General features: G+C 49.4%; 1 protein-coding gene across 10 annotated transcripts in view; it reads right to left on the bottom strand.

The window, feature by feature from the left end:
- The window catches only part of BIN1 (bridging integrator 1), a 162,765-nt gene that overhangs the window by 65,236 nt on the left and 70,065 nt on the right, over positions 1-27,464 (bottom strand). For 9 of the 10 annotated variants that reach the window (XR_012154183.2, XM_073305015.2, XM_073305016.2 and 6 more), the window contains exons 3-7: positions 15,799-15,853; positions 15,132-15,226; positions 11,806-11,901; positions 4,883-4,990; positions 2,201-2,293 (exon numbers count right to left, since the gene is read on the bottom strand). Coding sequence is in view for 9 of the 10 variants with exons in the window: in XM_073305015.2 (XP_073161116.1) it covers positions 2,201-2,293; positions 4,883-4,990; positions 11,806-11,901; positions 15,132-15,226; positions 15,799-15,853 (447 nt within the window). In the remaining variant the exon portion in view is untranslated. The remainder of the gene's footprint in view (positions 1-2,200; positions 2,294-4,882; positions 4,991-11,805; positions 11,902-15,131; positions 15,227-15,798; positions 15,854-27,464) is intronic. The other variant, XM_073305019.2, reaches the window with a different exon arrangement.

Below are 27,464 nucleotides of genomic sequence, written 5' to 3'. Positions count from 1 at the left end.
GCAGTGTCCGAGCAGAAAACTAAACCCAGGTCTCCCAAGTCCCAGGCTAGATTCTAACCCATAGGCCATCCTTCCTCTCTGGGGAACCAGAAGGGCACACCGCTCAATTAGCTGGTTACTCGCTGGCTGATGGGACGGACCACCAGAAACACTGTTCTGCTGGAGCTACAGATCACCAAGGACACTGCAGCTTAGACAGAAGTCAGCGTTTCAGTGGAGCTAAGAAGCAGCAGGAATTTGCTGCTCTAAGCGGTTTCCTTTTTGTTCCAAATGGGAGAGAGTCACCAGAATGCTACAGTGTAACTCGCTTACACCCCCCAAGAGGAAACCTCCCGAGCGTTCACAAGAAACTCCCACTATTTTCTATCTGTTAAAGGCCAGGCGAGTTGGTTATTTGAAAGGTTAATTGCCAACTCATCTTTATATTAGAAATCAAAACGGCTTGCCCAGTCTTAGTCTCCCCACAAAAACAGAGCAGACAATTAGGGAGATTGTGACATAACACGAGACTGAACGATGAGCAATTGGCAGGAGAAGGGATTTTTACTCAGGCTGTTTAAGGTTCTGGGGTTTGATAGCTTTACGCTGACTCCTTTGATTATGGGCTGAGAAACTTCCCTCTCCAGTTGTGTAGCCTCCAAAGAAGCTTCCAGCAAATCCTCTTTTCCCTGCTATTTCTCAGTAGAAAAACAAGCTTAAAGAAACCTTTCAGGCCTTTAGACATCACCAAGAAGCAAAAAATGTGTACAATTTTTCCTCCTTTGCAATTGCCCTAAAGGTGACCTACAATCTTCTCCATTAGCCAATGCTCAGTTTATGTGGCACTCCAGCATTTTTATTGGCCAGTATCCTATCAGTACAATCAGAAATCGGCTGTGAAAGCTCCCAGGTATTTTGAAGCGTAGCCTGTCATAGGTAAACAGTGATTCATTCACTGATCAGGAATGTGAGGGAGCAATTGAATGAAAGCAGATGAGATCACTAGGAATGTATGAGTAGGTATGTGGGTTTCTCGGAATCAGAACAATGACTTAATGTCCTCCTCCCATTCAGAGTATTTGTTTTCATTCCTCCCTAGCACAGTCCTCCTGTCTGTCTGCTCCTACTGTAGGTCCCTGAGATTCAGATGCTCAAAAGGTACTTAGGAAATGTTTTAAATGGAAGTTAGGTGCCTACAGACCGATGAGGATCTGGGTCTGAGTATTTCCATGAAACAGTCACCATGGACGATTCCACCATGAAGGCAAGTTTCTCCTTCCCACTCCCCAAGCAAGGAGTGGAACAAATAATCCCATTTCAATAACTATAGTTTCATTGACCTCACTTACTGAACTCCTTCCCTGTAGGATCTCAAACCTAAATAATACCTGGAAAAACCCTGCTTTTAGGCAGCCCCAGGGCCTGCAACTTGACGGTGTTCAGTCTAGTGCTGGATGTACCTCTTGCATCCCTTTCTAATCCAAACCAGACTGGACCTCTGAGGCCTTGGGAGATTCTCTCAGCACTTGTTCTAGAAATGAATAGTTTCAAATCTGCATTTTTGGATCTCACCCTGGGAAAGTTTTGCAACTAATTTGTACAAATGTATAAACCACTTCTGCTTTTTGCTGTGATATTTTGCATCCAGCTTTACTGAATGGCAGAAATTCACAAGGCATCTTCTTAAGGTTTCTATTTTTAACCATAAAATCTGCTTCTCATTTAGGAAAAAAAGCTACTAGAGGAACTGGATGGGATCTTTTGTCCCAGCCCCATTCTATACCCCTTGCCCCAGTGTTCACTTCATGGGGTAAAGCCAGTGGCAGATTAATGCATGGGCCTATGGGATCCGTGCCCAGGGACGCTGGCCAATTTGGGGACCCCTGCAGGAGCACTGAGGAGCAGCGGTTGCAGCCCCATTGAAAGGAAGGTATGGGGGAGCCCAAATGTTTTGTGCCCAGGGCCCCAATAAATCTTAATCCGCCTCTGGGCAAAGCATAATAGAGTTTTACTGGAAAAATCAACTGATCAAACCTACCCCAGATGTAATTTCACTTAAGGTCACTGGTGTTAGAGCAGGAAGAAATCTGGCCCCTGAACAACAAGGACACACTTTATGGAGAGCCTAGAGTGAACGCTGCCTGGAAATTAAATGCACATTACGGGACTAGAGCCCAAAATAGCACATGCAGGAGTTAGAGCCAGGAAGGTAGGCAATCACCTGATTTCGGAGCAGATTAGTTTGAGCAACGAGATGAGCTTGTAGTTTTCCTTGGCACCACTGTGGCGCAGCTTTCTCAAGCAGCGAGACAGGCTGCGTGGGGGAGCGTTTTCAAAGGAAAGAGAAAACAAAAATGAGAGAGAGAGACAGACATCTGTTTAGAAAACAAAATCACAAGAGAGAGAGCACTACAGGCTGGGCCAACCCAACACCACCAAGGCAAGAGACACAGCATCCAGGGGACAATCAGTTACGAATCCTTCAAAGCATACCAAGTGTAGCAGTAATTAATGCTGCGATCTGGAGACAGAGGGCACCCGGGCTGGGAGACTGTTCACCAGCAGCCCAGCTGCAAAGAGCAACAGACAAGAATGGTTAGTGACTTAGCACAAAAATGCCACGTGTTGAGTTTCCTCCGACTGCCTTCAAGGAGGTCGGGATTAATTCAACGTCACTCTCATCCACATGCAATTATTTAAAGTCCACAGCACTCATTTTAATGGAGTGTTGTCAATTAAGCAGTAAGTGGCAGGATTCCTAAGGGGTGTATGTGCATGTGTTATAAGAAGTGAGGGGGGGGGAAGGAAGGATAAGTCCAAAAGAATTCATGATGCTGTTGGTGTTCTAATATCATGAGAAAACACCAGTTAGCGCCCAGTATTTGCTCTACACTGTAACAACAACAAGACTTTGCATTTCTCCAATGCTTTTCCATAGATGTCAAAGCAGTTTACAAAGGCAGGTAAGTAGCATTATTCCTATTTACCAGACAGGGTAACTGCGGGAGAGAGGGCTGAAGGGCCAGACCAAGCCCACTGCAGTGACTGGAAAAGCCCCCGTTGACTAATTGCTTTGTCCAAGTGACCCAGAGGCAGCATCAGAAACAGAACCCTGGGTTCTGTCCTTTGGTCCACGTTGTTCATCGACCTTATCTATTAATCTGTCAACAACCAGTCATCTGTCACAGAGCGTCAGCACATGAGCAGTCTGGGGGAGACCAGTGAGCGTAGCAAAGATAGAGTAGTCTAGTTTTCCCAGACTTGAAAATACCAGAGCCAGAGGCCTCAGGTTCCAATGTTCATATATGAATCACCGCAGCAAGTTTTAAAATCGCCAATTAACACCACCACCCTTAAATGAAAGATTGCACCTCCCCACCCCCAGAAAAATTCCCTTCTTACTTCTGCACGCTTAAAGAGAAAAGCCAGTGGAAAGTTCTGTTAATTGAGCCATTTGACTGGCTGACCAGCCTTATGTATTGAATGAGGGACATTGGTTTTTTCCATACCTGATGCAATGATTCTGGTTCCTAAAGTCACCTTCAATTTTGTTCCCTGGTTTTGCATATCCATAGTGCAAGCAATGATAAAGAGATGAGTAAAGACTGAGGGCTTAAAATAAAGTGCAAAAGCAGCACTCAGAAGGCAGATGAGCCATTAGGTCCCAGACATACAGAATCATGATTAACTTTTCCAGAGCTAGTTAGAGCAACATCATCTTCCAGGACCATTGGTGTATTTTGAGATAGAAGCATTTGGTGATTGTTAATTGAACCTTTTGCGTCTCTCCCGATTCGGGAGAGGGGGGGGGGGAGAGAAGAGAGAAAATATAGAAATGTCTCCCTCCTCTCTTCTTCCACCATCCCTAGCTCCCACCCAGCTCATCCCTCCCCTAGACTAGGATTTAAGGTGTGCTGTTAGCATGTTCTGGCTAACACCTTGGAAAAGTCTAGCGTAGACCAGGCAGACTTGGATGAAATCTTGTCTCCACTGAAGTCAGTGGCAAAATTCCCCATTGACATCAATGGAGGCAGAATTTCACCCACTGCCTTTAGTATGTGCTCACAGGGGGGTGCCGAGGCTAGTATTCAACCATCTTAGCACATGTTCAAGTCTACTCTGTCTTGTCCACACTAGATGTTTCAAACAGGTTAGCATCACACGTTAATTCCTAGTCACGACAGGGCCCAAGTGATCACGGAGGGCATAGTTTCAGAAAGACTGAAGGGTATTCAGACAACCTAATTGCCAGTTTTGCTTTGGCCGTAGCACCTTCCAGTCTGAAAGAGCAAAAGCTGTTCAGGGGACGATTTATACAGCAGGAATTAACGGAGCAGAGGCTCTGAACAGGTCACAGCCGTGCCCAGGCTGAAAGTGCCAGGTAGTCCCTCCCAGCAAACACTGCTATAGCACTGTTGATCAGAACACTCTGCAGACTTACTGAATTCAGGGCACAGCAGCCAACCACTTACTTATTCTCATCACCATTTTACAGATGGGGAAACTGAGGCATGCGGGTATCCAGGGTCAGAGAAGGAAATAGAATCCCCTCCTGCCTCCCAGTTCCTAGCTGGCACCGTAAGGCCATTCTTCCTCTCTCACTCAGGCTTCTATGATCACCAAAACCATGTACCCCTGAAATCTGTACCAGGTACACTGCCCAGAAGATCAGCATCAGTGCACTAACACACCTTCAGAGCCTTCTCCTAAAGTTTATTTGGGGAATAAAAATAAATGGATGGGTGTGACTCTGCCAAACAGAAAACACTCTGGCTGGATCATTGCATGACAGTTCTCTAAACAGAAAGCACCTGGGAACGATGAGTCAACATGTTAAAACTTCCTAAACGAGCAGTTATTATAAACAATAATAAATGAAAGCAGGGCCCACCCTTTGCTTTACCTTGGCAATTTTTGTTTCGTCTTTCTTCTTTGCGGTTTGTAGGGATTCAAAATGGTGTCTGGCGCTGTCGTAATCCACAAGCTTCCTCCCTCGCTTAGCGATCCGAGACTGAGAGAGAGAGAGAGAAACACCAGCTATGAACAGCCAGAGCCATGAAGTTTAGACCCTTGTCAGCTGAACTCCACAATTAAACCCCTCCTCAGTTACACTTCATTAAGTGAGTAAAGGATTGGCCTTTCTGGGTTTGGGCTAGCTGGAACCCCCCTTTTGCTTCTGGGGTTCAGACCTCATAATAGGTCACCCCCTTCAGAAGGTCTCTGCCACTGGCAGCATTTCCCCGGCACCAGGGAAATGTTTCTCTGCATCGCCCTTCTCCATTATCTGTGACGCACCAACAGCGGTGGACATGAAGCAAAGATGGCCTCCAACCCAGAGCCCAATCCTGTGATTGGATCTTTTAGCACAGAGCCCTCCGCCTGGACAAAGCCCTCCATTTTGAAAGCCAAGGTTACACATTTCCTCCCGAGCGTGCAATGCTGTTTGTGAACAACTACAACCCACACTCGGTGCCGTGCAGGCCCCTTCGTGCCACACCAGTTGGAGTTCTTTGTAAATTAAACTTTCTGAGCAGCTCTGGGTGGAGCCACTGGGCTTCTCAATGAATTCAGCCACAGTAAAACCCACACACATTTCAAATGCGCAGCCCCATGATTCTGCTCTCCCACAGGATCCTGATCCAAAGCTCCTCAAGATGACTGGAAGGGCTCCCCTCGGGTTTGAATCAGGCTCTCATTCAATATCCTTCTAGAACAGCTGGGTAAAAACTTTTCTGATGGGTAAAAACAAGGATTCTAAGATGCTCCTTTGCAATAAAAGCAGCCTGATCTTTGAGTCAATATTGAAATAACTATAAAAAAAAACGAGAAAAAAAAGAAACCAAGCAGAGACAGGCCCAGTTTCTGTTCGAATTAGAACTATCCTAAGCTTCCAGAGCCACAGTGCTGGTTCATGCCCCTTTCTGGTCATTGCATCCTTTAGAACAGTGGTTTTCAAACCGTGGGTCGCAACCCAGAACTGGGTCATGGTGGCTCTGGTCAGCACTGCCAACCGGGCTGTTAAAAGTCCCATCGGCAGTGCTGCCCAGCTAAGGCAGGCTAGTGCTCACCTGTTCCAACACCACACTGTGCCCCGGAAGCAGGTTTGGCTCCTAGGCAGGGGAGCCACGAGGACTGGCTCCGCACTCCCATTGGCTGGCTCCTGGCCAATGGGAGCTGGGGTGGGACGGTGCCTGTGGGCGAGCGCCATGTGGAGCCGCTTGCATGCCTCCGCCTAGGAGCAGGACCTGCTGCCGGCTGCTTCCAGGACGTAGCTTGGTCCATGGTACCAGGACAGGCGGGAAGCTTGCCTCTGCACCCCAGCTGCGCCGCGGACCGGGAGCCGCTGGAGGTAAGCCCGTGCCCCAATCCTCTGCCCCAGCCCTGAGACGCCCAAACCCGGAGCCCCTTCCTGCACCCGAAACCCCTCATCCCCAGCCCCACCTTAGAGCCTGCACCCCAAGCCCAGAGCCCTGACCCCCTCCTGCACCCCAACCCCCTGCCCCAGTCCAGAGTCCCCTTCCACTCCCTGAGTCCCTCATTCCCAGCCCCACCCTGCACCCCAACTCTCTGCCCCAGCCCTGAGCCCCTCCCACTCCTCAAACCCCCCATCCCCAGCTCTGTTGGGTCACGGGATCTCCTTGTGTATTCTAGAGACTCCACAAAAACGCACTCAGAAATGTTCAATACTGGGTTACACAATATTTTATACAAGTAAACCCTAGACAGTGACCTGCACAGGAGTGGGAGGGAGAAATGGCTTTTGTGCCCTTTTTTGCTTCTTAATGATAGTTACAGAAGGCCTGAAAGGTTTTTGGTTTTTAAATCTGCTTTTTCTTAACCATTTAAAAAAACCCACCCGTCAGGAATATCAGCTTCCCTGTTCCAACTAGGGTCTCCTTGAAAGTCCAGAGAACTGAATGGGAGCATTCACAGCCCTTAACTGAAGGACCTAGTTGTTCTTTAACTAGGAAATCTTTCCGCCCACCTGGTTTCTGTGTATTGGAGTTAAATGGCTGTTAAGACAAACAAAAGCCTTTTGACAATTTGACTAAAATTCTCCCCCATTTCAATCCATTCCTATTTCCTCAGTACTTGCAACATTGTCATCACACCAGCTCCTGCATCCCAGGAGAAGCAGAGGAATTTCTAACAGAAAAACCTCTCAGTCTGTCTTGCTAGATCCTAAGGAAGCAAACATGGCACAAATCCATTTTGTTTCGTTTTGCAGGTCACCTTGATGACGCTGTATGTTCTTATGTAAAGCTTTGCTGTGGAGTCTCACTGATGTAGAATTTGCAAAATCTTTTGTAATGGTTTTCGATCAGTCATGCAAACCAAATTTGACTCAAGCCACTGCTCAGTGCGGGTGGCAAATGGATGCATGCTGAATAGGACTTTACCAGAAAAGAGAAATTGTTTTTTTAAAACCCAGACCACTGAAAGATTTTTTATTGTAAAAGAAATGACATCCTCAGTAAAAATAAATGTGCGTCTTAATATAGGCCCCAATAGGAATCGGATCTCTAGCTAATTCTAGGAAGGGATCAAGAGGTGGACAATGCTTTGATTAGAGGGATCTAAACAACGCAGGAGGTTGTTTTAATTTCTTACTGTTTGGAGAATCATTTGGGAATAGGGTTGCCAAGGGACGTATTACTGGAGATTTCATTCCAGGACATCATCTTTAATTAAAGATTACTCTTTAATTCCTGGAGACTCCAGGATAATCCTGAAGAAAATGTCAACCCTACTTGGGGATTGAGAAAGGAAAAAAAAACATATCAGTAAGGCTGCAATATTTGTGGTCTGAGATTTTGAAAGGAGTGTTTGGTGCTCAAATTCAGGGGAAATTTGGGTGCATGACTCCTTTAGGAACCCCAGCCTAAAACCTTAACAGTGTTCCAGAGAAGCTAGACATGGAAAAGATTTAGCCCTAGTCTACACTACAGTTAGGTCGACCTAAGGCAGCTTACGTCCCCCTAATTAGGTCAGCGTCTATACTACAGCCTTGCTCCCGCTGATGTAAGTGCCTTGCTACACCGACCTAATACCGCCACCTCTATGAGAAGCGTGGGCCTGATGTTGGTGTAATTAGGGGCAGGCGACAGTGTGTGTGTAGACACTGCCTTACATGCATCAGCTGAAATTGACAAGAAAGCCAGGCAGCTAGAGAACATAAGAACAGCCATACTGGGTCAGACCAAAGGTCCATCTAGCCCAGTATCCCATCCCTTTATATACACAGAGAACATGAAACAATGGGTGTTACCATACACACTAACAAGAGTGATCAGCGAAGGTGAGCTATTACCAGTGGGGAGTGGGGTGGCGGGGGAAACCTTTTGTAGTGATAATCAAGGTGGGCCATTTCCAACAGTTGAAGTTTATTTGTTGAAGAATTGCCACTTTTAGAGTTGTAACTGAGTGACCATGTACGTTGGCCAAACTGGACAGTCTCTACGTAAAAGAATAAATGGACACAAATCAGACGTCAAGAATTATAACATTCAAAAACCAGTCGGAGAACACTTCAATCTCTCTGGTCACTCGATTACAGACCTAAAAGTGGCAATTCTTCATAAAAAAACTTCAAAAACAGACTCCAATGAGAGACTGCTGAATTGGAAGTAATTTGCAAACTAGATACAATTAACTTAGGCTTGAATAAAGACTGGGAGTGGATGGGTCATTCCACAAAGTAAAGCTATTTCCCCATGTTTATCCCCTCCCTCCCTCCCTTCCCCCCCCCCCCACTGTTCCTCAGACATTCTTGTCAACTGCTGGAAATGGCCCACCTTTCATCACTACAAAAGGTTCTCCCCCCCATCCCACCCCCACTCTCCTGCTGGTAATAGCTCACCTTACCTGATCACTCTTGTTATAGTGTGTATAGTAACACCCATTGTTTCATGTTCTTTGTCTATATAAATCTTCCCACTGTATTTTCCACTGAATGCATCCGATGAAGTGAGCTGTAGCTCACGAAAGCTCATGCTCAAATAAATTTGTTAGTCTCCAAGGTGCCACAAGTCCTTTTCTTTTTGCGGATACAGACTAACACGGCTGCTACTCTGAAACCTGATCCATTCCTGTCGCTCATTCCCAGCTTCTGGCAAACAGAGGCTAGGAACACCATCCCTGCCCATCCTGGCTAATAGCCATTGATGGACTTATGCTCCATGAACTTATCTAGTTCTTTTTTGAACCCTGTTATAGTCTTGGCCTTCACAACATCCTCCGGCAAGGAGTTCCACAGCTTGGAAGAAGACAGCTACTTTTTCCCCCATGGTTTGACCTCTGATGTACAGTCATAGTGGAAACTATAGAAGCAAGTGTGTGGAGGGGGTGGGGAGGGGCCCCAAGAAACAAAGACCCCCTGTGGTCGCACATGTTCACAGCTTGCATTATGATCCTGGAACCTGAAACCATTTGTTGTTTCTGGAGGGAAGTGCCACTTCAGATAGTGACAAAAGTTTAAGCTAATCAGGAAGGGGGGGGGGAGGGGAGGAGGGTTACTTTCCTAGGGAAGGAGCCAGCTGACACCGTCCCATATGGTGACATTGTTACAAGTGCTGCCACCTGGAAAAGCCCATTCCCTGTGCAGCTGTTTCAAAGTGAACTGGTGCTGGGGGAGGGAATGGGGCTGGGAGAGAGAGAGAGAGAGAACTCACAGGATATCATATGATCCTGCACGGTCAGCAGAGGCCCCCACCCCTCCTGAGTAGCTGGCCATGTGCCAACAGACTTTTAACCCAATACAGAGATCTGCCTGCCACGCAAGCCTCATAAACTTATTGGCCACTCGCCAGCAGCACTGGCTGCTTCCTGACTGCTCTGCACTTCCAGGGGAAGGGAAAGCCAGGGCACCAACGGCCTAAACAGCGGGGGGAAAAATAAATCCGGCACTTAACGGGATTCTGCCGACCTGCCAGGTAGGGGCCAAGTTTTAAAAATGAGCCAACACACAAAACACAGATTGGGGGAGGAAAAGAGGCATGCAGAGCGCAGGGGGGGATGCCTCTGCAGCCCTTGCATTCCCTCTTGGCATTTCAGTTGCTGCACCTGGGTAGGAAAAGCCAGGGGTCCGTTTCCCACTAGAAGACGCCGGTGTGGCAGGTTGGATCCAGCTGCTCTGCGTGTACCTCATGCTGCTCTCACTTCAATGGAGAGACTCAGAACTAACGGTGTTGCCGTCCGTGGAGCCACACGAACGGCATCCTGGCTTGCCAAGAGACTCCCTCACGCACACAGCCTGCCGCCTTGCACGCCGATGCAGCCAGGTCCCAGCACGCCCTGCAGCGCTGGCCTGAACAGCACAGAGCAAAAACCAGGCTAATCCCCACGCTGACCCTACCCTCCACTGCAAAGTGGTGCACGAACTCCAAGGAGCCTGGTGGGAGAGGGGCAGGGTCTGCCGACAGCTGCTTTCTGGGCAGCGTGTTCTCTCCAACTGGCATGCGCTAAGCCAGCACGGCTCAGCTCATGAGCTGTAATGTGGCTCGGACATGGCAGAGCCAGAGGGAAGGTCGGCACTGACGGGGCCAGGGGCTCCCAAGGTGCTTCAGGGACCATTCAGGCAGATGTATGTGAGGTCACCCATGTGTTTTCTCATTCCACCCCCTGGCACGGCCTGTAGTGTCTCCTCTAGAAGGGGGAAATGCAGCAGGCTTGCTGGTGTATCAAAGCCCCTGAGTATCACAGGTAAATTTCTCCCTCCTGCACCTTTTAACGTGGGAGAGGGGAATAAGGACCATTATGTAGTTTCAGCTACTTCTCTTCAGTGCGTTCGATGTCAATGCATTAATGCCCGACGTGGCCTTCCCCTTCCACAGTCCTGGATCTGTGGTAGCAGGAAAGCATGAATGAAGCCTTGTCTGGGTGGTTTTATTCCCTTTACAAGGCTGGTAGACAATGAAACGCTATTCTAGTGATGACAGAGGGTTTCCAACTGAAACACATTCTGCTCACAGGGGGCTGATGAAAGCCCATGTATTAGAACATGCTACCACACTAGGTGAACAGACAATTCCCCAGTCTATGGCATGGAGCCACTCTCCAGTGACAGGAAGTAAAAGAGCAGGGGAGCCAGGGAATATTTATCATGATGAGTGAAGCGTAGAGCTCCCTACAAAGCTTGAGTATGCAGATCTCACACCTTCCCAGGGCAGCTCCAGTTAATCCAGCTATTGCACCGATACGTAGAGGACAATCTACATGGGAGCTGATCCTGCAGCAATAGAGTCATAGAAGATTGTGGTTGGAAGAGATCTCAGGAGGTCATCAAGTCCAACCCCCTGCTCAAAGCAGGGCCAACACCAACTAAATCATCGCAGCCAGGGCTTTGTCAAGCCGGGCCTTAAAAACCTCTAAGGTTGGAGATTCCACCACCTCCCTCGGTAACCCATTCCAGTGCTTCACCAACCTCCTAGTGAAATAGGGGTTCTTAATATCCAACCTAGACCTCCCCACTGCAAATTGAGACCATTGCTCCTTGTTCTGTCATCTGCCACCACTGAGAACAGCCGAGCGCCATCCTCTTTGGAATGCATCCAATAGCAGCATCCCCTTTCCTTCTCTTTCACATACCCCACACCCTGGCTGCCAGGGCAGCTATTCACTAGCCAAGAGAGCAGACGATTGGTGTTTGGCCAACAGGGGGCAGTGTGATTTCAGTGGGGGGGGGGGTGCCTATGCCACATCCATTTCGCTACCCCCAAGCTAAAGATGGAGTCCCAAGAGACGCGCTCATGCAAAGCCCCAACTTCAACTCACAGCGTCCCAGAGATTCTCTAGCACAATGTGACAGGAGTGAGAGGAGCAACCTACTTTGATGTCCGGGAATTGGCCAAGGTAAGTGTCCATGGTTAGAAGCGCCTGATCCACAAGCTTCTGATGGAAATCCACCCAGAGCAGGTCATTGTTCTGAAAGACAAAAGGAACGTGCTTATGAGCACGATCAGAATGCTTCACATTTCTATTGCCAGTGATCTCCAAGCACATTACAATCTGTGAAGCCTCCCAGAGGTAGTTATTGAGTCTCTTTTGGAGGAAGTGAGGCAGACATAGCCCAGATCAAGAAGAATTCTGAGCCTCAAAAGCTTCTCTCTCTCACCAACAGAAGTTGGTCCAATAAAAAGATATTATCTCACCCAGCTTGCCTGGCCAATATCCTGGGACTGAAACAACCACAACAACACTGCATATCCCAGGTCACATGGTAGATGCAGAAATGGAACCCATAAGTCCTGATTCTCCTACTCCAACTGCTAGACCAGTGGTCACCAACCGGTTGATCGTGATCGACTGGTCAATCCTGGAGCCTCTGCCAGTCGATTGCGATCTCCGCTAAAAGTCTGGTGGCGCAGCGGGGCTAAGTGAGGTTCCCTGCCTGCCCAGGCCCCGTGCTGTTCCTGGAAGCGGCTGGCATTTCTCTGCAGCCCCCAGGGTGGAGGGGGAACGGGTCTCCACGCGCTGCCCATGCCTGCAACCCCCTCCTGCATCCAAACTTCCTCCCAGACCCCACTGCCCCAGCCCTGAGCCCACACCCAAACTCCCTCCCAGAGCCTGCCCCCCACCCCCTAACCCAGCCACCTCCTGTACCTACACTCCCCGCCCAGAGCTCATGTAGGGCTGACAGACCCTCATTGTCAATGGGCAGGATCGAATCTGGGACCTCTGGAGCTTAGTGCATGAGCCTCTACATCATGAGCTAAAAGCCAACTGCCTGTTGGCTAAGGCTTTAGCACAGACTCAATCTCTCTTTAAGCGCTACTAGATGGGACAGAACACCACACCAAGAAGGTGTGTGGGTTACGCTTGCACCCCTCACCCCCTCCTGTACCCCAGTCCCCTGCCCCAGGCTCAGCCCAGAGCCCCCATCTGCACTCTGAACCCCTCGGGCTCCAGCCCAGAGCCTGCATCCCCTCCTGCACCCCAACGCCCTGCCCCAGCCTGGTGAAACTGAGTAAGGGTGGGGGAAGAGGGAGCCATAGAGAGAGAGGGGATAGAGTGAGCGGGGCAGGCCTTTAGGGAAGGGGCAGGGCCTCAAGAGGCAGGTAGATCCAGGGTTGATCTTAAATTCAAAAAGTGATCTTGTGCGTAAAAAGGTTGGAGACCACTGTGCTAGACCATACTCCCCGCTAGGTACCAAGACCAGTCTGTTCGGTTTAATCTACCAGCCCATGCCTCGTGTGTGCGCCTTCCCCCAAATCTCTCCTTTCCTTTCCTAGGACCAACTGTCCTGGGAGACAGTATGAGTAGTAATAAAGGGCTCCGAATGCCAATGCGTCCATCTGGCATGCAGAGCTGAGAATCTCCATATTTGTGTGCATGACTCACGGCACCACAGGCTTCATCACGCTCCGGTTGAAGTCAATGGAAAAAACTCCCGCTGACTTCAATGGATCATGCCCTACATGCAGGCAGCACATCCCATGCAACTGGAATAAAGCTGAGGAGCAGGCTGGTTTTCTCCCCAAGCCAAAAAGCTGCAGATCACCTATCCCGTGAGAGCCAGAGGAGGAAGACCAAAGGAAGAGCATTCACCACAATTCAGCTTATTTGTTACATTGCAAACTGTGCTTACACGGAATACAGTTTCAATAGAAGTTTTTTTAAAAGCCATTAAAGATCTTCATCCCCAAATCAACCTGCCCACAGCAACCACAATCATTGTATCACTACCTCCAAGGTACATGCCCCAAAACGTCCACACCTTACACCTCCCTGTGGGTCTCCTCCTGCTAGAGTGACTGCCCCTTGGCTTTAAGTAGCCGTGACCACCCCCTAACACCCCTCTCCGGATGCCCCGGACCAAAAAAAAAAAAAAATCTACTGGTACAGAGAAGGCCCTGCCAGGAGCTCGTGATGAAGTTATAATTAACTCATGGAACTTGGTTGGATAAACAGACCCAATAAAACCTCTGTCTCCTTGTATAGCCCCTTTATTCATAACAGTGACATTCCCCCTCTGCTTTAGCTCCACCCCACTTCATGCTGCCCTTCCCTTTCATATCCTTGTCAGAGACTGCCCTCCAAGCCTAAAACACCCTCCTCACCCCACCCTCTCCCTCAAATCCCCGCTTGGCACACAACTCAACCACGGAGCCTGTCAGCTTTAGTCCACCCCCTGACTAGTGCCGTGACTTGCTCCTTTCAAAGCGCCACTTTTAAATGAGTGAGCGCTGTAAGGAATCCTTCTCATGCCCATTCAGCGCCAGAGCTGTTGTCTATTGTTCATCTTCTTAGATTGTAAGACTGGTGGGGCAGAGACTTTGTCTCTAGTTATCTAAAGGTTTTATACTGCTGCCCACCACTGGAGTATCTGAGCACCTGCCATGTACAGTCAATGGGGGACAAGCAGGATGAGGGAATTTTTTATTGGAGTAACGCCTGGTGGTGAAAGACAAGCCATCAAGCTATACAGAATTCAGGTCTGGGAAAGCTCAAAAAGCTTGTCTCACCACCAGGCGTTGGTCCAATAAAAGATGTTACCTTGTCTCTCTAATATCCTGGGACCAACACGGCTACAACACTGCAAACAATGTACGATCAATAGCAATCAAAGTCCCCAGAGGGCCTCACAGAATCTCTGGCGCATCTCCCGTTTGGGGGTTAGGGTAGGGTCTTTTCTATAGAGTGCTGAGTTCACCATCAGCAGGTAACTCGCAACAACGTTTCACAGGCAGCCGGCGTGAAGGGTTTAGAGGGTTAATATTGCATCTCGAGACAGCTGGTAACCATACAAGCGGCTGTGCGTTGCTGGAGATAATCAACTAACTTAACCCAAGCATGACTCGAAACGCTGCTTCCCCAGTGAGAGACCAGACATCCTGACCAGACGGGGACAAACAGTTTACCTGGGGATGGCTAATTATCCACATTTTTGCAGGGCTGAGAGAGCCAGTGCTTCCCCTGGTGCCGATGGGTGGATAAAGGATGCACCCAGTCCCCACCCGTGACATATTTGGGCCAATGTTCTCTCTGAAGCAGCTCCTGATGGCCAAAGCCATTGCTTCTTCCTAGGATCATTGCTGCTGGACAGATGTCTCGCAGCAAGGCTCCCAAGCTGAGCGCAGGAGGTAAGTGCACTGGTCCTGCGAATCCGCTCTCCCCCGGGGGCCGACCTCCCACCCCAGCATGGAGTCTCTCACCTCAGCTATTTTGTTGGTATCATCTCTCCCAGGCCATTCTGGCTCATACACTTCCTGCAAGCATTCCGTCAGCTTCTTGGAGGCCTCATGCATTGCTAGGAAAGAAGAGAGGGCAGCCTCAAAATCTGAGGGACAGTGCTTCACCAGGGCACCACGAGCCCCTCCCCATTGCTGGCAAGAACTCGACTGCGTGGAAGGGATAACAGGAGCCTGATTCTAGTTTAAGGCAAGATATTTTCCAAGCATGATCCTTGCTAATACATCTTGGACAAGCAATAACACGGACGTGTAAAAAAAAAAAAAAAAAAAAAAAAAGAAGCAGGGGGATTAAAGATCTAGTCACTCAGACAACAGGATGTTCAGTGTTCATCCTCACCTAGCAGGAGAGAGGAGAGGGTCTCCTACAAACCTACACCAGGACCACCTGACTGCTGGGAGGAGAAACCAACCTCCGCACCCCAATGTCTCCCACCAGAGCCACCTTGCTGACTCGCCTGAACAACCGTGCCAGCCTCGGGAGCAAGAGATGTGAAACCGGCGCTCCATCACCAGGCCAGTTGCTCCAGGAAACCCTATATGCACAGGGCAGGAAGAGCTATGGCCAGGAAAACCCTATTTGAGGTGCCAGCAGTCGGAAAAGTGACAGACCTCCAGTTGAGGTCTTTACCTTTTACGGAAGCCAGGTAAGTTCGAAGATCCTTCTGCAGCTTGCTGCCTTCTGCCTACAAAGACAAGGAAAAGCCAGCTGGTTATTGTTTTGTACAGAGGGAGCTGAATTCGTGCAGGACCCATCCGTGCTATAAAAAAACCACACACCATATCCACCCAGAACTGCCCAATACAGCCCAACAGCTGAGGAGCTGACACAGAACTAAGAAACTGTCTATGCAGGATGGAGCAAAGTGAACCAAGAAATCAAGGCAGATGAGGCTGTCTAGCCCAATAGACCCTGATCCCCATAGGGTGTGTCTACACTGCATTCTAAGCCAGGGTCTGTGGGACCTAGGCTTGTGGATTCAGTGTATCCAATTCACGCTTGATTATCTATACTGCATTGTAAACCTCTGCTTACCATGGCTGGCCCCGGATCTTACTGCTTTGCCAACACGTCCAGACCTGCTGACTCAGGTCCACACTGCAGAATTACAGGGTTTGGGCTAGAGAGTCACAGTGGGACTCAGGCTCTGACCCCCACACTCCTCCCAGCAGGTTCCTAGGACCTGGGTCCTGAGTGCTTGCTGACCTGAATCAGACTGATTTATTTGTGGATGGAAAGGGGGCTTGGGCTCAAACCGGAGTCAGAACCCAGGGTTAATGTGCAGTGTAGACCTACCAACAGAGGGACAGACGCTTTAGAATCACACAAAAGGAGCCCAACATGTAGGTTTGGGGGAGGTTATAAGATCTAATCAATCAAGAATACATTTCTGCTTGTATTTTTTATGTTATTGTGAGCAGTTTCAGTATGAACTTTCCCCTGGGAGATCGGAAACAGAAAACACACAAAGCGCTGCGCCCAGTGATGAGCTGCCAAAAACTTAACCACTGGTTCCCTCCTCACCCCACAAGGGGGTCGTGGCCCACCCCCGCCCCCAAGGGACTCCTACTTCAGCCAACCTCTCGCGTTCCTTGATGTCTCCCCCCGGAATCCCTGCCCAATCCACCCCCCCCCCGTTCCCTGACTGCCCCCAGAACCAGGCAGAAGGGTCTCGTGGGCTACCGTAGTGGGTGCCCACCCCGCCCCTAAGAGCCAGAGGGACCTGCCGGGGGGAGAGCTGGGGAGTCCCGGCGGTGCTTACCTGGGGCAGCTCCCAGGAAGCATCTGGCAGGTCCCTCTGGCTCCTAGGGGTGGGGTAAAGGACCACTCCCCCCACTGATCACATCAAAAAAGTGGCGCCTTAGGTACCGACACCATGGGTGCTCAGGGGCTGGAGCACCCACGGGGAAAGCTCCCTGCCCCGCGCCCGGCCCCAGCTCACCTCTGCTCCGCCTCTGCCCCCAATGCGCAGCCCTGCTCTGCTTCTCTGTGCCGCCGCCCCCCCGCTTCCTGCGAATCAGCTCTTTGCGTGGGAAGCCGGGGGCGGGGGGGAGCCTGGGAAGCAAGTGGCGGCTTCGCGCTCAGGCCCAGGGAGGCGGAGGTGAGCTGGGTCGGGGAGCGGTTCCCCTAAGCTCGCCCCCCCCCCCCCAAGGTTACCTGCTACAGCACGGGCGGCCCTCCTTGTGCCCCCTGCCCACCTCTGCCTCCCTGGGCCTGAGCGTGAAGCCACCGCTTGCTTCTCAGCCCTCCCCGGCCTCCCGCGTGAACAGCTGATTCGTGGGAAGCCGGCTCGGGGCGGAGAAGCCAAGTGGGAAGGCGCATTCGGGGGTGGAGGTGGAGCAGAGATGAGGTGAGCTGGGGCCGGGCAGAGAGCTGCTGGTGGGTGCTCTGCACCCACCAAATTTTCCCCATGGGTGCTCCAGCCCTGGAGCACCCACGGAGTCAGCGCCTAAGGCGCCACTTGTGGCCGGTTGTTAAATTTAGAAGCGGGACAACTGGTTCTAAAAGGGCTTCTAAATTTAACAACCGGTTCCAGCGACCCACTGGCTGTGCCAATGTAGGGGCTAGACAGGGACACTGAACTGTTCCATTTCCTGTCCAAACTGGGTGAAGCTGCAGGAAGCAAACAAATAGCATGAATGGTGATAACCCCAATGTATTTTTTTTTTAAAAATGTCATTCAGTGGCCCCTGCTGGATTTTGCAGATTTGGAAGCGAACAGTTAAGAAATAACAGTTATTCTGGTTTGCTTTTTGGAATTAAGAGGCAATCAGACACCATGGTGATGGATACAGTAGAAGAACCGAGATGAAAACATCTTACATTGCAAACACCCCCACACACACACACTTTGGAAGACCTCAATACTGAATGATGCAAATGTTGCTTTTTATTAAACACTTAAAATATACACTGGGCCTGACTCACCACTGCCTTGCAACGTGTCATCACTTACATCTGTGTAAAAGGAGGTGTAAACATATTACACCAAGTCAGAAAAGGAGTATTTTACACCCACTTTGTGCAGATGCAACCACCACCACAAAGGGGCAGGCAGCGGAGAGGTAGGCGCAAGACAGCCAACGCATGGGGTGTGACAGACAGTCTATGGATTCTGTTTTCGTTTGGATTTTTGTTTCCACCCTCCGATCCTTCGCAGTGGAGCGAGCGTTGGCTCAGATGGCATCAGAAGCCTAAGGGTCTTCTAGGAGACGCAAAGGTTGAAGAAGCGTAGCTCACGAAAGCTCATGCTCAAATAAATTGGCTAGTCTCTAAGGTGCCACAAGTACTCCTTTTCTTTTTGAGAGAGACAGGTGTCCTTAGAGGAAAAAAACAGGTTTGGTGTCCCTATATTGAACACTTGCATTTGCTAGCTCCGGAACTCTACGAGGATGCTAGAGGGCGGCCGTTATGCTGTGCATTAGCATCACACATTCTGTTACATTTCCTTTCCCCGTCGTCCTTCCCAGCTTGAATTTTCCACATGGTGCCCTCGTATAATGCATCTTGACAGGCTGATGAGGGAGCTTGCAGGCTCTCTCTGACAGCTTCAGACTTAGTACCTTTGTGGAAGCAGCTGTTTCCTATCATCCACCACTCTTTGGGCGCCTGCCTCTTGCCCTCAGCTCGCCTTCCCTAAAACAAACAGAGCTCATGCCGATGTCTCTGGTGTTCCAAACACTGCTGTACACACTGAGCAGAGATTCCAGCAGGCCCCCTCCAGAATTCTCTCTTCCAGCAGTTGATGTGGCAAAGTTGAGCCTGTGCTAAATTCAGAGGGCTTGGGGGAAAAGGAACAGTGACCACATGTGCTGCAAGAACAGAACTGCAGGGTCTGAGGGTCCCGGAAATTGGGCTCCAGCCCAAAAGTCTACACAGCAGTGAAACAGCCCCCTGCCCGCCCCCCCCTCCAGCCTGAACCCTGTGAGCCCAAATTGGCTGGCACAGGCCAACCATGGGTGTCTAGTTGCTGTGAAAACATACCTAAAGGGTATGTCTACACTGTCACTGGAAGGTGTGATTGCAACAGGTACACCCATACCCGAACTTGCTTTCATCGAGCTAGATCCAAGCTAGCTCATGTAACTACACCAGTTAAGTGGTGGCAAGTGGGCAGCAGTACAGACTAGCCACTCATGTATGTCCCAGGTGGTCGGGGCCTGCCTGCCGCAGCTTCATTACTGTTTAATTCAAGCCAGCTTTGATCTCGGGTGCAGCAGTCACACCTCTTGGTTGCAGAGTAGATATATCGAGTTACAGCCTGGCAATGCCAAGGGAAGTTGGCAGGTGAGGAAGGGAGATGGGCCATCAAAGGCTGTCACACAAAAACAACCCTGAGGGTAGCGTTTTTCAAATGCGGCCACCCGGAGCTTTTCCTGTGGCCACAGCCTCATGGGGTTGGACACAAAGCAGTGGCCCCCTCCCACAGGGCCACAAGCAGGAGTTGGGCCCTGCCCTCCTCTGGAGCCACAAATGCAGGAGGAGCAGACAGCCAGTGAGTTCCCCATGTTCCACAGGGGAGGGAGACTCGGGCTTCAGCCCTGGGGAGGCGGGAGGCAGGCCGGCCCTGCTTGTGAGGCTTCGGGCTCCAGCCCTGCACCCTGACCACGGGTGCATGCCCTCTGCTCTCACACACCCCCTGCATCGCCCCTGGCCCCCGCATCCATGCTCCTACTGCCCAGACCCCCTGCTGTCTCCCTATCCACCTCCACATCCAAGGCTTAATTTTGTTCCCTGACTTGCCACAGCTGAATAAGTCTGCTTGTTAATACCACTTTTCACAGCCTCCCAGCTACCTACTAAGCCTGCTGTGAAATGACATTAACAAACAACTTTTTGCAGCCAGAGACTTACTAGAAAAGCAAAAAACAAACAAAAAGACAGACAAGAATGTGCAAAACACCTTATTTCTGTTTCTATTCTGTTTAGGTCCAGTAAAGAATAGAGACAACTGTACATTGTTTTTATTGAGTCTGCAAAAAAAATTTTACATAAATAAATTGCAATGATTTGGACATGTATCTGTGCATGTTTATTTGCTTTTCCTAAAGTTAATTAAGTATTTTAGGAAAAATTGTCAGAGCAGCCACCAGCAAGAGTTGGTTGCCACACTCTGAGGACCCCTGCTCCAGGACTTTCATTCTGTGGAACCGGTGATTCCAGGCTAGCGGAAGGGTTGCAGGGAAGGAGGGATCCTTGATAACCACATTTTCCAAAGTAACCTCAAATTTTGGGTGCCCCTATTTTCGCAGTGTCCAACATCAGGCCTCATGAACTAGCACACAAGGAACATCCTCCAGATAACTCTCCTCCTGCACATACGGCGAAAGTTGGTAAACTAAAGATGGAAGCATCCAGACTTAGAAGCCACTGCTGTATTCATCTAGGTGGAATATACGGGCCCAAAGAGTCAAAAGGTGTTAACACAACACTGTTGCTATCCAGCGCTGAAAATGTTAAGCAAAACTCGGGGTTTGGTGTGCCGAGACTTCAGCTTGCTTAGTACCATGGCAACCACAAGATTAAAAACTCTTTTTGACCTTGTATTAAAGATACCAAAAGGAAGGAAACAGTGAAAGCTTTTGATATGTAAAGTGTTAAGTAAGGCTTCCATTTTAACAACCTCCCTTGTTCTTTCCCTTTAGCTGTACAGTTTTTACAAAGAAAAACCCCTTTTGACAGGCTCTTTGCTGGTATTAAAGATGGCAATACCGGTCCGTCTGGGGAAACAAGAGGTTAATCAAGATGGGCTGGAGCTGTTGAAATCTGATCCCATTTCCTAGAAGGCCAGACGGGACAAACACCTACAGAAAAGGAGACAAGAACAGCAATGACAGGAAATGCAGCTTCTGTCTCTGGCATGGACTTTCACCTGCAGCCTTGCTGCTGGAAGACACAGGTGTGGTACATGTTCTTACCAGCCACTCTGGGACCTGGCATACTTGTACCAGCATCAGGCTGTTTAAGGCCTTGCTTTTCACTGCCTTTCTGGCTCTTACTAGACAGAAGGCCTGGGGAGAAGGATAGGAAAAAGAAGAAATATGGTGGGGAAGGAAAAGGACACATGGGTGACAAAAGTCTCATGTCCCAGCTGGTGACTGGGATTTAACCAAAGCAGATGGAGGTGGAGATGTCAGTTGGGTCCCTTTCTCTGGCCCAGTCTGGTCAGGACATCTCTCTGGATTAGGATGAGTAAGGCCCAACGCTGGTATGTAACTCCTGGGTCCCAAGAGATGGTGGGGAAGGCAGCCATGATGGTAAGCTCGCGGCAGCTGTTGGCAGACAGCTTCCTTCTTCTTTCAGTCAGCCACTGATGTGTTCACTTCCCAATTTTCCCCTCACATATCTTTTCTTTTAAGGACCCCAAAAAGGCAGTGATGAATGGAATAGCCCATGTCCTCATGATTTTGTTCACCAGTTAGGCCCAATTTTCAACACACCAGTTTTGGTCCTTTGATTTCCGGTCCCGCAGTTTCTTGTTTAGCTGGCATGATCTTAACACAGTCCTTGAATTATATCAGGTCTTTTTGGTTGAACCGATTCAGTCCATCTCCCTTTTGTACCTTTTCCCAACAACATTTGTTGTGATAGGTCATGACGACATTGTGAACTTTCACCATTTTTTTTTAAATACACACATACACAAGCTCGCAATGTGGGGAAATGTGTAGGCCCAGTTACTACAACACAACTTGTGAAAAATCTGACCATACACGACCAGGCGCTATCAGAGCTACAAATGGCAGGGTACATTTCCATCAGATGCTGGTCTCAGCCAGTCCCAAAACACCACAAGAACATCCAGCTGCCCTGGAACGCTCTGGGGATTGTCTGGCAGCAAATTTATAAACAGATGAAAGGATATACTTTTAGATATAGTGCCTAGTAGATCGGTCATGGGACACCATTCCAATACACTCTGTAAATCCTGGTGAGACTATAAACACATCACACATGGAAAAGTGGTAGCAAAAAAACCACCATCCCCTTTCATTCTCCACCTGTTGCCAATGCCTGATGTTTCAGAACAAGACAACCCCTCATCATAACATGCACTTCTATCTAGAATATTTTATGCAGATTTCAGCTCTGTAGCCAGTTCCCTGAATGTTCCTAAACTCCAGGGTAGTTTGGGTCTGTGGATCTGAGGCAGGTCCGTACCCAGCATTTCCTTTATTTGTTCCATGTTAGCCAGTGATTCCATGAAGAGGTTGTTTTGCATTTAAGAGCAGCTCCCTCACATATAAGAAAACTGCCGGGTTTTATTTTTAGCATTAACGCTTCCCCCAAGAACCTTTAGCAACTGTGTTTTCTGCATACACCCACCAGCTGCATCTGCAAGCTGCCCGTAATGGCTCCACTCCCGTTACATATGTCCAGCCATGACAGTGCACAAGCAGCTTTCAAGAAGCAGCCAGGCACGGTCAAGGATTCCACGTAGAAGAATTAACGCTCCGCTCTGTAAGTGGCCACTTACAAGATGCTCCATAAAGCCCTGAGGGCAGAATTAGAGACCAATAGACAGATCCCTGAAATACAGGCCGTAAACCCTTTACTCAGCATTATTTTTAATCTAAGGGGGGAAGAAGGTTGTATCTTTTTTGGGCTGGTCAGAAAGAAAATGTGGTTGCACAATATTCTTTAAATGATCACAAAGATAGAAGGATTCAATGAAATATCTATTAAAACCCACAAATGCCAAGAAAGCCAAGCTAAAGTGGAAGATCACCACGGACTCTGGGTCAGCTGTGGGAGTAGTTAACTTTCTGGTATCAGCAGGACGTCCATCCTGAAAGTTCAAGGCATCTTTCCTTAACTGTGTCTGAGGAAAAACACAGCCAGCGTATGAGCTTTGCGCACACAGAAAACAGCACACTCCCCAGTTTAGCAGGGCACAGTTAAGGAGGCTCACTGAAAATTTAGTCCTGAAGGACACTGCTCATTGGATTTTGACTTTGGCACTTTTACCAAAATCAGAAGAGACACCCAGCTCCTGTGTCTGAATGTATGGGCAACTAAATCCCATATCTCCCCCCAGTAGCAGACTAGCCACTGGGCTGATAGGCGACCCTACAAAAATGGGTGCCCCCACATGCCGACAGGAGCGCCGGGTAGGGCGGGGGAAGCCACTGCACCCAGAACCTGCTCCCCGGCAGGAGTGCTGGGTGACAGGGAAAGCCCCTGTGCCCAGACCTCAGCTGCAGCCCTGGGACTAGAGGAGCTCTAGCTTCTTGCCATGGCCTCAGGGCTGGGGGAGCCCTCACTCCCCACTATGGCCCTGGGACCAAGGGTGGGGGGGCAGAAAGGAGAAGGACAGCAGGAGGGGGTGGAATGAGGTGGACCATGGGTGGGGCTGCAGGCAGAACTGGGGCAGGACTGCAGGAGGAAGGGGTTGGGAGGGGCCAATCACTTGCTCTGGCCCAGGGCCCCACAAAAACTAATCCACCTCCCCGCGCCCACCCCAAGAACTAGGAAACAGCACTGCTGAAAGCAATCAGATTCTGCAAGCTGAAGAGGAATGTTTTGCTCTGCACAAGGGGCACCCACACCAACTGGTGCATACGAGGGAGGGGTGGTGGGGAGTGGTGCTGACCTCAGCCCTGATGGAACGAGTCTAGAAAGACCCAACCCTCGCCAGTAACAGTTGCAGCTCCCAGCCATCACAGGAGAGCAAGAGAGACAGGAACCCTTATCAAAAACATGCTGTAAAACCGTGTAGACCAGCCCGGAGGTTCCACATGAGTGACAGACGCCAGGGTATCAAAACACAGCAACTCCGCCAGCCGGGAGCAGGTACCATTTGCCATGTGCCAGGCCTGGATTCCACGCCAAGCCTTCAACTCTCCTCCCTCCCAAGCCAGTGACATTCAGAGACATCGGGCAAGTAACATGGGTCCAACCTCTCAAGACAAGGGTCCCCCTTCACTTCTTCCAGCATGCCCCCTATTCCCAGTTCTGGGTGACATGCATTGGATGGCTAGGGGCTATGATGGTGGCAGTATACAAAATAACATTTGGGCAAGGGAGCCGGGGGAGGGGTGGGGGTGCATTCCAAGGATCCAGGCTGGAGGTTAACAGCCAAATTTAGCCCATCACGAGGAGGAGACTAACAGCCCAGTTGTGACGCCTCGTCAAGCCCTGTAAGACCTAGTGTGTGTGTGGTCATCTACAGCTCTGCAGAAGCAAGGCCATGTTCAGCTCCTGGGTCACATAGCAAAGTCCACCTGTCTAAGCAGAGAGCTCCTACCATTCGGAGGGAGAGGGAGAGAGATTCTTGCATTGCTTTGAATGGACACAGGAAGGTTTATACAGCATGGGCTCTCTTCCCCCCCACACAAACACACACTTGGAGAAACCACAGGATGCCTTGGGGGAAGGAGAGAGCTAACTTATCTCTGTCCTATATTCACAAATAGCCCCATACCCAGAAACACCCAGTGAGACGACTCAACTCAGCCACAGAACCCGGGGCCCCTCTGACTTACTAGCAGACAAGGATTGGAGCCATCTGCAGTGTTTCCCTCCCCTCCTGCTTCAATAGCACTCTGGAGGTCAAGTCAATTCCAGCCCACTGAAATGCTAAATTGGATACAAAGCTTTAATTCCTTGCTGCAAGAGATCAAGGCCCAGACCCAAAAAGGTATTTAGGTGCCTAACTCCCATTAGTTTTAAAAGCCAAGGAACAGTGACCACATGTGCTGCAAGAATAGGAGAACTGCGGGATGGGAGGGTCCCAGAAATGCCTTGGCTTGAAAGCCAATGGGAGTTAGGCACCTAAACATCTCTGAGGGTCTGAGCCCAACTTTTCTCAAAACTTAAGTTTTGGTCTAAGGTGCCTTCTTTGGAAAGGTCTACATGGGAAAATTGTCCACACTGCAGAATAAGCAATTGCACACCCGGGGTAGATCCTCTATTCAGTCACTTTATTCTGGAATGATTAGTGCAGTTTGCGAGCACACTAATCGTTCTGGAATGGACCGTTCACGCAGGGAGCTATTCCAGAAATGCTTATTCCACAACAGCTATTCTGGTCAGTTTCCCTGCATAGACAAGCCCTTTATAAGGAAGTCCACAGAAATCTTATCTATATATAGAGCTCTTTTTCCAGCATATCTGAGCCAACATCATAATAATTACCCCTGGCAGTTTCAGAGTGCTGCACAATCAAACTAATCCAGGTTTATGACACTCCCTGCAAAAACAGGCACCATCCCTTTTTCACCCATGCGGAAATTGAGAGGCAAAGAGGACAAGTGACAGATCAGAGGCTACACAGCAGCTCCCAGTCCTATGATCAACTAACTGACTGGTATAGTTTCTCCTTCCTTGTCCTGTCCCCTAAGAAGAGAACAAAGAGGGCAGCATGAAACTGAACATCACATCATTCAGGATACACAAAAATTAAACGCTTCTTCACTCCTCATATTGATGCACTATGGAACTCACTGCTGCAGGAGGGTGGCTAGATTTAATGGGGGGGAGGGGCTGGGTGGGCAGGGAGCTGTTTTTTCCCCTTTTAAAGAGTCAATTCCATGGCCGCTGATGGCTAGTAAAGCAACAAATATTAAGGGCAAACTGCGTTTCACAATACCACATCAGCCACGAGCAGCCAGGGAGAAACGCTTCTCTCCCATATAGAATACTGCACAATCACGGAGACCAGCCACTGGGGTTTTGCACTTGCTTTTGAAGCACCAGCTCAGGCAGCAGCGGTACAGAGGCCTTGAGAGATTCGTAGGCGAGTCTCTGGATTAGAGGAGTCTCACGTGAGACCGAGGGACTCTAAAAATCTCATCATGGGACTCTGCATTCAGCAGCAGAAAGGGAGCTATGGCCGAGGAAGAGGCCCGTGACTCGTTTAGGGACGTGATGGAAGCACACTTCTGAGTTTTGCTGTGCCCTGGGCATTACGCAGCAGCGGCTAGCAGACGCTGGACAGGCTCCTAGGTCCACTCAGTGATGCTGGATGACCTAGTCGGTCATTCTGTTACTAACGTCTGTGGTTCTGGGACTCGGGGACAGGCCACAGAAAGGCAGTAGAACAGGCGCTGAACAGTACAGGCACAGAATGGGTTCTCTGGGGCTGGGGACCTATGGATGCAGTAGCAGGAGGGGGAGGGGTGCATGTGGAAATGGGCTCTCTGTATGCATGAATAAGGGAGAGGGAGTCGGAGGAGTGGGAAGGAAATTCTGTGGCTGGAGGGGGAGGGAGGGAGCCAGGCAGAGAGACTGATTGGTGGGAGAGGACTAGGAGGTTGGTCAGGAAACAGCTGAGAGATATTAAAACCAGTGTATCCTTTAATACCCAGTACAAATTAAAGAGTTCCTGTTGCGTGTGCAACTCCCACTTGGGGACTCGTCCCATCCCTCAGTCTTAAACAATGGCTATTGGGAAATCTTCCAGCATTCAGGTTTGCCTTCTTATGCCGAGATCTCTACGACCCTCTCTCTATCACAGTTATCCTGTCCCCTTATTCCTGTGTGGGGAAGCTACGGGATCACACTTAGCTATTTCATCCTTTCATCATAAATCACTCCCTCCAGCCCACTCGGCCTTTAGCTTCTCTTTTCCAAAATCTCTCCCATTAGCTACAGTTTCCAGTCTAAGTGACAGTGCGCTCTAGATAGAGAATATGATGTGGCAGTTCTGTATAAAAAGCCTACAAATCAATGAGTTTTCTTGCCATCCTACAAACATACATTTATTTTTGTGCTGTGTTTGTACAGCACCTAGCACAATATGTCTTGGTCCATGACTAGGACTCCTAGGCGCTATTGTAACAGAAATACATTTTGTTAAAATGCAGCAGTGAAACATTTTAACACAAACAGGATTGGCTGGATTTAGCAAACAGGTACAAAAAGGGAAGTAATGCTGTGGGCTCTCTCAGCTGTGTATTTCCTTTCACCATTTATGCGGTTTGTTTACTTTTTTGCATTTCACTCAGCTGAGGAACAGTAAGGTACATTGACTAATGTTATGTTGCATTTCTAATCAGTTTAATTTTCTGGTTCTCTGGCCCTAGCACAATGCGGCTGGCGGGCTGGGTTTCCCGCACTGCCAGAGGAATGCACGCAGCAAACCACTGTTAAAACTAAGTTTATAAAAGAGGGGGAAATATGGAAAAATCTTGCTACTCAGATTTTATTCAACCTAAATTTTAGATCTAAATTGGCCTTTTTCCAATACAACGTTACCTGCCATGTGGCAAGGAAATGAAATAAGAGATTAACGTGATCTGGTGTGTATGCACAGTAGGGGGCTTACAGGTGGGTGGGTAACTTGTGTGATTATG

The sequence above is a fragment of the Lepidochelys kempii genome, chromosome 11, assembly GCF_965140285.1.
Source record: "Lepidochelys kempii isolate rLepKem1 chromosome 11, rLepKem1.hap1, whole genome shotgun sequence".
NCBI lineage: Eukaryota > Metazoa > Chordata > Testudines > Cheloniidae > Lepidochelys > Lepidochelys kempii.
Note: the sequence above shows the minus strand (reverse complement) of the source record. Positions and strands in the feature narration are given on the sequence as shown.